At 44.7% G+C, this 10631-nt stretch overlaps 1 protein-coding gene across 1 annotated transcript; it reads left to right on the top strand.

The window, feature by feature from the left end:
- The first annotated feature begins 2191 nt into the window (after positions 1 to 2191).
- Positions 2192 to 10594, top strand: LOC125333739 (leukotriene C4 synthase-like). The gene is made up of 5 exons (XM_048319926.1): positions 2192 to 2336; positions 6825 to 6924; positions 8728 to 8798; positions 9457 to 9538; positions 9804 to 10594. The coding sequence occupies exons 1-5, from the start codon at positions 2279 to 2281 to the stop codon at positions 9949 to 9951; spliced, it is 459 nt and encodes a 152-aa protein (XP_048175883.1). The 5' UTR covers positions 2192 to 2278; the 3' UTR covers positions 9952 to 10594.
- The last annotated feature ends 37 nt before the right edge of the window (positions 10595 to 10631 follow it).

Here is a 10631-nt window from a genome sequence, read left to right as displayed (position 1 = left end):
TTTGAAAATTAAGCTTTATGCTACTCCCACTTCTTTCAGGCTTTTGGTTTTTTTCTGGAATGCAGTTGTAGGCCTTAAGCTGGGCAATTCAACTGCAGAGGTGGTTGTTAGTAGTGAAAAAGATGTTAACTACTGAGACCTCACATGTGCAAACTATAGAGTTCCAAAAATGTGCCAGTTCCCTCAGAATAACAGCCTTTAAAGGTTCACACTGATTTCCTCAAGACTTGTCTGATGCAGGCACATGGCACACACAGGAATCCAGCTGAGACATGGGACACGTGCTGCAAGCAGGAGCTGATGTTTCTGAACAAGGAACAAAGCACTGGCAGCAATGTGTCTGGATATTTTGGCTTAAGGCTGGTGAAGTCCCATAGCCAGCTTCTGACATTGATGGATGATTCTCCAAGCCTTGGAGTTGCTGTCTTTGTCTAGCTGTATTTGCAGCCCCAGCTCAGCCTCCTGGTTTCCTCACAGCATCCTGACTTACCAGAGTGTATTTTTAGTGTATTCCTACTCTACAAGTTTTGTGTTCTGTTTGGGAGAGGAGGAGACCTGTAACTTCAGAAGCTTATAAAGAACCAAATGTAATAATAAGCAGCAGTACTAGAATCAGCTGCTTTTTGCCCATTGGGAACTGTGAAATTACATTAATTCTTGCTTTATTGTCCCATTGAAAATGCTGCATTTTAGTTATTGTTGAGTGAAACAGAAATTTTCCAAACCATCCCCCACTGAAATGACATGTGTGGTTTTCCAAAGATTTTAGAGTCAGTGGCAGCTTGTGATGAACCTTTGCTAAGAACCTATTTTGATTATTTTTTTCTTGATGTCAGTGTTTTTCCTGAGAGTAATGGAAATCTGTAATGGAAATGCTTTCTCAAGCCTGAATTGTTTGTTGAAACATGGTGTAAGAAGACCCCTGGTGACATTTCCCCTCTGACTTTTATATTGGACACCCCAGATGCAATCTTTGGTCACCAATAGGTTCAGTTAAGGTTAATTTTTAGGTTTTAGTTCTATTTTAGTCTGAGCCTGCTGCACCTTGGAGAGTCTGAAGTTACATCATATGAGTGTTTTTTAGAGAAAGGGAGTGGTTTTGCTATTCTACATATGTGGTTATTTATAAAAAGTGTAACACTGGATATTTGATTCATTAACTGAAGTTTTCAACTTGATGAGCTGTCACAATGAGGTTTTGAAGTGATGAAGAGCCAAACCAGAAAAAAAACTTGCTGTGTCCCACTTGGGAGAAACTATAGGTCTGGTATGTGCACAAATTCTGTAGTGAGGGTTTGTGTGTGTGACTGAACAGAGAGAAGTGCAATGGCTCAGCACCAAAATTAAGAGAAAACCTTCCTCGTCTTTGATTTCAAAAATTTTAAAGTCACAGTAGTCTTGTGTATAATGTTGCTCAAAAACATAAGGTAACTTTTTGAACTGATGCCTGTTTTACTTTTGTGGAGTGGGGAGAAAAGTTACTCAGGGCTAAAATATTGGTTTTCAAATTTTATATTTTACAGTTACAACTCTGACGTCAGTGTAACATTTCTCAGGGTCTGTATGTTTCTACATCATCTGCTGCCTTCAGAACTGAGAACTTCTATTTTGTATGTCCGCCAGGAAAAGGTTTGTGTTGCTTTAAAACATCAGAAAACTACTAAGGGTGAGTGGGTGCTAGAAAAGACCTCCTCTTTGGTAAACTTAGAGTAGTAATGAGTAGGATAAAGTATCTGAATGTTCTTCTAAAATTACAGAATCTGATAACAGAATTAAGTTACTTCAGCTGGAGTGTATCAAATCTTTCATGGTCAACTCCACTACTTGAAATAAGAGCAGAAGGTCAAGTCATTAATTTGTAAATGCTTGTTAATAATTTTTACAACCTTGCACATAATTGAGATGCTTCAGAGCTCATTAAAACTAGCAACAAAAGGGCTGGAAAGAATTCCATCATCTTTCCATTGCTGGCAACATATAATTCAATCATGGTATAACATCTGTAAATGTTATTAGGAGAATTTCATAGTTTGCTCATGCAAAATTCTTCCCCACTCCGTTGGTCAGCTAAAGGCACTTGGCTGGAATAGGTATTTTCTCGTGGGTGGCTGCTTTGGAAAACCACGTGGTGTGGAGAGAGTTAAGGTGAGTTAAGGTGTGGGTGGAGGAAACACCTGTGCTCAGAGGCAGCTCTGTGGAATTTGGTGGTGGTGGGGAGAAAGGATTGGGACGGCTGTACCCATCGCATCAGGTTGGGGTTTGCTCCGCAGTCAGGAGCATGAGAGATCAGATAGACCTGCTGGCCATGGTCACAGTTCTGGGAGTCCTGGAGCAAGGTAAATGTCCTTTGTACAATGCCAGATGGTATTCAGCTAATTATGTTAAACTTTGTGGGGTGTGGTTCCTGTATTTTCCTTGGAGTGTCTGTGGAGTGAAAGTCACTGTTTTCCAACGTGGTAAAATGATACCAATGTTTGGCTATCCATGGCAGAAGTGTCATGCCTGAGGGTGATCATTATTTAACAGGGACTGAAACGATCCTCAAAGCCAGCAAGTAAAACTTTCAGACTTAAAGCAATTTCAACAGGATGTTCTTAAAGTACACCAGTTTGTGATTGAATTCTAGTAGGTAATTTGTAACTTGCAGTGGCTGGAGGTAGCCAAAATAAGGGCAGGTTAGTAAATGTGCTGGTGAGGAGGTCAGTGTACAGACATGGAGGAAAGAGCCTCGTGCACACAGGTGTTTCTCTGTGGCCGATCCCCTTGTATGTTCATATGGCACAGCGTAGATGACAAGATGAACTGAGAGCACAGTAATTTGGAAACTAATGCAAGTTCTGGTCAGAAATAGACACAGAGCTCTTCAAAGGAGCTCAGTGACTTCTAATTTAAATAGATGCATTGTGTTTAGACCATTTCAAAAGAACAGTGTTGTTGCCAAGCTCTTTGTTTGTGGGTCCTTTGGGCAAAGTCTCTCCCTCTTGGGCTTCAGGACAGTCACTCCCCTGCCTGGGATGGGGACAGAGCCCCCATTTTATTAAAATCTTCACATTTCTATAAGGGAAAGTTTGTGGGGTTTATTTCTGTATTAATTCACCATACAGCTATCACATCTCTGCTTGCAAATGGATGTGAATCTATGAGCAGCCTGATGTGCTTTTAGCCATCAGATGATAAATCTCTTAATAGAAGCATTATTTAAAACAAAATATGCCACCTAAAAAAAAAGACCTCAGGACTTCCGAATTATCTGTAATTTCCACTCAATTTACAGAGAAATGCTGTGACTACAAATGGAAGAAACTTTTTTACTATGAATTTTTTTGTTATTTAACTAAGTGGAGGTGGAGCGAGTGTTTAGTGTGCTAAGAGAAGCCATGAAGAAAACTTGAAATTGAGTCACAGAAATCCTGCTGAGCCCTTTTCCTTTGGGAAACCCTCAGCAGCAAATCCGTACATAGCAGTTTTGTCTCAAATGTTTTTGTTTAATGAGAATTTCAAGTACTTTGTAAGGGTTGCAGCCTTAAGCATTTTCCTTTCATGGCATGCAGGCCAGGTGTGAAGCCAGCAGATAAATAGCAGGCATTGACACCCTCCTATCTGTGTTTGATCGGATAAAGTATCCTGGGTTTATGGTCTGTGCATGGGAAGCCAAGGAGCAAGTGCAGAATCCTGTGTGTTTCCTTTCCATCCACTATGAAATACGTGTGCCTGTGTCACTGGGGTTCTGAGCTGTGCAGTGGCTTTCTCTGCATGTTTTGAAAGGGCATTTGTGTAGGTGAGTTACAGGTCTGGGGCTCGCTCGGAGCACGGACATGGGCTATTCCCTCTGACACTCCTCCATCACATCCTGGTGTGGGAGATGTAATTTAATGGCTGACCTTGGTACAACGTTGGTTGATTTTTATGTTTCCTTTTAAATTTCCTGGAATCCTGCAGTTTCCACATTCTTTTAAGTAACTTTCCCCTTTTTAATTTAATCATTCTCAGTTTAGTGAAACTCTTGAGCTTAGCGCTCTATAGATACGTGTCCTAGCCTTGTGGTGAACATTGTACCACAGAGCAAAATTATTCTACCAGTTTCCCCTTCCTCCCCTCCCCCCCCCCCCCCCCCCCTTATTTTATGGCTTCAAAGGAAAGAAAACATATGCAATGTCACTGTCAGGCCCCACAGGGCTTGTTTGCCAGGTTCACTCAAATGTGGCAGATAGCAGCTATGATATGATTTGACAAGTTTGTGGACATAATCAAATAGAGAATGAAGAATATTTCCGCTGAGGAGCAAAGTTCAGGGAGAGCTGAGCCCCTAAGCCACATGGGAATCCACACAGGTGATTAACCTCGAGACATGAATCACAAAAAAAAATAGTTTGAAGGGTCCTGCAGAGTAGATTGAACACTTTTTTCTAAAAGTCTGTGCTGAGAAGGCTCATGCAGTGTGGGTTTTTTCAACGCCTCATTCTGAGAAATGCTTTTGGGAACTGATTCTTCATCCTTAGTGCTTCACCGTTACACCAGGTTTGGGGAACAGACAGCCATCCTCCAAAAGGCTCCTGCTCCTCTTGGGTGGTTATTTTGTATGTTACCCATCCCTAAGTGTCAGGGATCTGGGTAGGACTTGTCTGAATATTAACCCCTGTGTAGAAGCAAGATGCTAATTGTAGAGCTGATGGAGAGGTTTGATCTGAAATGACTCTTACCTCACTCATCAGTCACAAGAATCCTACACTAGGAAAGCTGCAGATGGCACAAAGCAGGATGAAGAGCATTGCCCAGTGCAGTTTGGCTTATGCCACAAGCAGAGCTGCTCATGATGCTGTAACTTCAGCTCAGTCCATTTCTGGAGAGGAGACCGGGATGAGACCCTGAGAGCATCAGAGAGGAGGAGAGGTGATTACCTGAGGTGAGGAGGTAACAGGATGAGTCATGGTTTCATCTTATTCCCAGAGCTCTGCCAGCAGCTGCTGAATTCCAGTTGCGTGTTACATCTCTCTGGATACAGAGAGGGAATGCTGGGTCATGTCCCGCTGGACCTCTGGGGAAGGACAGTACCCTCACCCGTGACCAGTGCTCTACAAATGAACCCAAGAGGGGGGAGCATTCTTGTTTCTCCCCACCCTGCTCTGTCAGCACCTTTTGTTTAGGGCTGGGTCACCGTGGAAGACGCTAGAACGTGCTTAATTGTTCTTAAATGTGTCTTTAAAGGAATGACTGTTGGTATTTATGTTACTAAAGCCTTGTGATACACAAGTCACAGAGCATCAGATTATTTACATTTCTAATGCCCTTCTACGTATGTTCTAATGCTTTTCTGCAGGCACATGTCTTTCCTCTAATCTTGGAACATCTGTTCCTACTTCCCCTTCTCTATCCTGCTGTTCTGCTTTTATCTTTGTTACAATAAGACAGTCCCCAAGGCAGGCCTTACTCCTTGTCTCTATGTGAACTCTGGAAATGTTGCTACGCGAGGACTTTGCTCACACAAGCGTCTCAGTGACACCACCACAGCCACCAAAGTAATTGTTTTCATAATTTAGTTTTCTCCTATAAGTAAATAGGAGTTTTCAATAAAAGCAACAGTGTAGTAGTGCACCTAAATAAAACACTTGGAGCATCAGCAATTGCCCGTGGGAGATTTCAATAAATAGTGAAACACTCCAAATCTTCATATGGCAAGTTTTCATTGTTTTGAAGTGACTTTCCATGTCCTTTACGAATGTACAAGGGACTGATGTAGCAGACTCTGAGTCAGTGCCTTGGCTCAAACGTGGCACAGGCTGATAGCAGGCATGGGAGGCACCTCTGCTCCTTGAACTGCTGGACTCTTGGGGCTGCCCTACAGGAGCAAGGGGCAAGAAAAAATTGCCCTCTTCCCCATTTCCTTTTATTGCCATGATTAAAAGCATCTCTAATTGACTTAATGATACCCCAGTGCTTGACAGTTTGGATGCTGCTCTGTGATGTGGACCATCCTTTGCATCCACTAGGAATAGCAGAGTTTTGCACATCATTCCCATCAGACTGGCTGAGGGTGCACGGATGCTCTAAACACAAAGGGCAAGATTAAGAAATAATTCTGTGACTCGGTGTGGACTTGGTAAGGTTTTATTTTTTGTTTGGGCATGACATGATGCAAAGTGTCATCCAGCACTGGTGCTCAGCTGGGATAACCAAACCTGAATTTAAACTGATGCCTTTTCCTGGTCTTAAAATCAAGAGTCAAACACGGTTAGAAGGGAAAAATGGATTTTACCCTGGTATTTATTTTAAGGATCCTTAGGTGCACTATGTCTAGGTCGAATGCACCTCCATGCGCACCACAATGCACACCCCAAAAGATCTGGTATATCATTAAAGGTGTTACTAATTAGCACATCTATCAAAAATTCCCCAACGAGAGGCTCGAATGAGCCCCCTTCCCCAAGGAACCTTCCCCTGGATGGTTCTATCTTAGTTTACAGAATGTGTTTTGGAGAGGACCTTGGGGTCTGGGGCACACTGATCCCTACGTACGAAGCTTCTAAAATGTTTAGTCTTCTAGCTGAACAAACAAGTCCAAGAATGTAGGCAATAAGCACTAGGAATACAGAAGTTGTAAAAAAGTATAACGGGTATAAAAGGAAAGGCAAAAAATCTCCATGGCATCAAAACCATGAACGTGAAATAAATGGCACATTTATTACAGGTCATATGTGACAGCCCTGGACTGTGGACCTAGATCATACTATCTCTTTTATTCTAACCACTTGCTTGATTCCAAGCCAGATAAAGCTTGGCTAAATAAACACTGCTGGTCTGTTACCATTCCTGTGTTCTGTTTTTAGCCTATTTTGCAATGCAGGTGATCTACACCCGTCGGAAGTACAGGATTTCCCCTCCTGAAACAACAGGTCACCCTGAATTTGAGCGGACCTTCAGAGCTCAGTAAGATTTTGACTTTTTTGTAGTGACTTTGTCTAGATAAGACTTGAGTCAACTGTCACTGTCGGGAGACACTGGTCACCCTCAAGTCACCTTTTCACTTACTGCTACTGGTATTAGATTTTTCTTTCAATGCTTTGTGTGCAAAGGTCTGAGTTTTGATTTGGAGCACTTTGGCTGGGGTGTTTCTGCAGATCCATGATAATTCTCCTTCTGGCATTGTGAGGCAGCCAAATTATGAATTAGTGGCCGTATGGAGGAGGTGCAGAGCATTCATGATTAGCATCATTAAATTTAATATTACCGTTGGCTCCAAATGGTGAGAGCAGCCAAAGCTTTATTAATAACCTGATATTTTCTTGTAGTGTTTTGCTGTTGAATTGAAGCAAAGGGCTTTGCTGGCAGAACCAGCTACAAGAGCATTTTAATTTTTTCCCTTTCAGAAGCCATTGTACTGTGAGAGTCAGTACTCGTGGGGCCCTGCTGAGGGCTGTTTCTTTTTGCTCTGTTCCTATGGAGAGAGCAATGCTGGAGGTAAACTGGAAATGTTCACAGATCCCTTCGGCTTCCAACAAGCACCAGATTCTGTCTTTCATCTCAGTCATTCTGTTTTGTAAGCGATTGAAAGGAATTGGCTGGGGCTGGTGTGAAGGGTAGTTCCAGCACAGCACTAAATCCCGAACAAAGCAGCTGCGTTCCCTCGCCAGTGCACAGGAAGCATTTGTGGAGTGACAAAAACACCAGCTTCAGTCCTTCTGTGGTGCCATGGAAGGCCAGCCTGCCTGGAGACATCAGCCTCTGTGAGCTGGGGAGCTGCTGATGTGGCTTTTAATTAAATACTTAACTATTAAATGTGTGTTAACCAAGTCATGCCATGGGCTGTGGTGTTCTGGGAAGCCCTGGCTGTAATTGGCAGAGAAGGTGACCTCGGGGAACTTGGACTTGAGAAAGTATTGCTTCTTTGTGGGTTTTTCTCCTCTTTTCCTTGTGGAATAGTACACAAATGGATAAATTGATATATTGAAAAAAAAAAAAGGGGAAAAGTGGTATTGACATACTACTCACTTGGAGAAACCTGGCAGCCTCCCTTCACTGAGGCTCAAACTGCATTTACAGCATAAGGTTCTACAGACTTTTTCCAGCTCCCAGCCTGGCTCCATTCTCCAAAGGTTGGTTCATTTTTGGCCAAAATTAAGATTAAATTGCCTAGGGAATAGTAAAATGTAGGAGAAGCAAAACCAGTGTCTTTAACAGCACAGCTCCTAGCCTTCTTGCAGAAAATCAGTATTTTTGCCACTAAAGGAAAAAGTAAGAAGAAAACCTGGCTGCAGATCTGATCACCTTCTGCTGAATTTTATCTGAGAGAAGTCTCCTTCTTAGAATGTGACATGTGTCACTCCCAAATTTGGGCTGTGCTCACCTGAGGGGAAGAGAAAGCTCCTTAAATACTGACATGGAGGCTCTCCCGCAGCAGCTGGCGGTGCAGCAGCTGTCTGTGATGGTGCTGTGTACGGAATGGAGCCTGTCGCGGGTCCAGCAGAGACAAATCTCCATCTCAGCCACAGCTCAACATTCCAGGGCCATGTGAATGCAGGAGAGGTGAACACTGTGTGTTGTTTGGGTGCTTTTTTTCTCTTAAATACAGATATTGGGTGTTCTGGATCACAGAAAAGGCTCCTTTCCCACAGCACAGTAATGGTTCTTATCAGCTCTGATGTGAGTTTCCCATTCCCTACTCCAGCCTTGGTTATCCATGCTCCGACATATAAGGAGGCAATTTTAACTCTCGTCTCTGGTTCTCACCAGGGCAAACTGCTCAGAGTACTTCCCAATCTTCATTTCACTCCTCTGGGTTGCTGGAATCTTCTTCCATCAAGGTAACAAGGATGTGGGGGGGAACTCCAACCCAAACCACGTGAACAAACAAACAAACAAAAAAACCCCAACCCCAGTTTAAATCCCATTGTGACTCAGGCACATTCTCTCTGTGTTTGTGAGGCTGTTGTTCATGGAAAACAAATTTCCCCTTTAGCTGGATTGACCATGAAGTGCCCCAGCTCCTGTTGGGAGCAGCTGAGCCCATTCCTGCCTGGAGGAGCAGGCACTGGCAGCCCTTGCTCCTTCACCAGAGCCTGGCTGTTCCCTCGTGCTGCTTCTCCTAGACAAGGTCAGTCTGTCCAGGGTGCCAGCAGCTGAGGCAGTGCTGTGTCAGAATGAGAAACCATAACCCAAACAGTTACTCATCCACTGTCTATCACTACCAAGTGAGTTTAGGGGATTTGGTTGCTGCCACAGGAAACTTGTGAGGAGAAATCATTTAAGCGAACGTTGCCAACCCAAGTCCCAGGGCAGCTCTGTGGGGCAGAGAAGTTCATCTCTCACAAAAAGGGAAGGAAGAAAACTCATTTAAACTCCCACAGTGGTTTAAAGCCAAATAACTCTGTGTTTGGTTTTCTGGTCATGCCCCATCTGCTGGGGTGACAGTGCTGGAACACAGCAGTGTCCAGGCATCCCCAGCTCCCCTCTTCCCCACAGGTGTGACTGCGGCGTGTGGGCTGTTGTACCTCTACGCCCGCCTCAAGTACTTCCAGGGATACACCGTGGCTGCACAGGGACGGTGAGTACCTGACCAGGGCCGTGGGCACCCAAAACCAGCCCAGGGAGGCTGGGAGCAGGATGTGGCCCCTGAACAGGTTTCCTTCCCATGGGTGGGACTGCAGGCAGGTTTTCACCACCTCCTCCTCCTCCTCTCCTGCCCCCATGTGCTCATGGCTGTGTCACCTCTTCCCTGTCTCAAAGGAGGGTGGGGATGCTCAGCCCTGCCAGTGTGCCTTGTGCCCTGGCTGGGCTGGCAGTGCCTGACAGGGTTCTCTCCCACTCAGGTTGGCACCACTGTATGCCAGTGCCTGGCTGCTCTGGCTGCTGCTGGGTCTGGCGCTGGCCGGGCTCCTGGCACACTTCCTGCGGCCCAGCTCCTCCTCATGGATGTCAGCACTGGCCTGGCCTCTCCAGCTACGCAGTGCCTGGTGAGAGGGGCCACAGCTCTCCCAAAAACCACTGTTTGCCCCTGGCACAGGGGAGCCAGTCATGTGGCACCATCAGAGAGAGACTATTTCCCTGTCTCTGTGCTCCCCTCTGAAGGGAGGTGGATGCTGGCGCTCCTCTGCTCTTCAGAGATAATTTCCCTTCTAGAAAGCAAGTGCTTTCCAGCCCCTGCTCCTGCTGAGGAGCTTCACCGCTGAGCTTTGTAGCACTGTCTGCTCTAAAATGCCTCTGGCTCTGCTTCATGGAGCACAGATCGACCCACATGCTGTCGTCTCTCCTCCTTACTGCTGTAATGATCTATGTTGAAGAATCACACCATGGATATACAAAAATAAATTCTTTTTCTCACTAGAAATCACCTGTGATTGTCAAAGGTGCTCAGAGACTGCTGTGAGAATATCTGAGTTGGGGACTGTGTTTATAGGAAAAGCTGCTGTGACTAACTGAAAAGGATGGGTAAGCTTGCCTAAAACCACATCCAAATATTGGGAGAAAAGCCTGACCCTAGTCCAAATACTAAAGTCTGTGTTTGGCATTGATTGAATGACCTTTACCTTGCCCCAGCCTCACTTATCTTCACTTACCCACCCTGCAGTAGTACTTTGCCCTCCCTGGATTACACCCTCCACTGTGAACCTGGGGTTTGCAGAAGCCTAAAGCAGCCC

Source organism: Corvus hawaiiensis, chromosome 15 (assembly GCF_020740725.1).
Source record: "Corvus hawaiiensis isolate bCorHaw1 chromosome 15, bCorHaw1.pri.cur, whole genome shotgun sequence".
NCBI lineage: Eukaryota > Metazoa > Chordata > Aves > Passeriformes > Corvidae > Corvus > Corvus hawaiiensis.
Note: the sequence above shows the minus strand (reverse complement) of the source record. Positions and strands in the feature narration are given on the sequence as shown.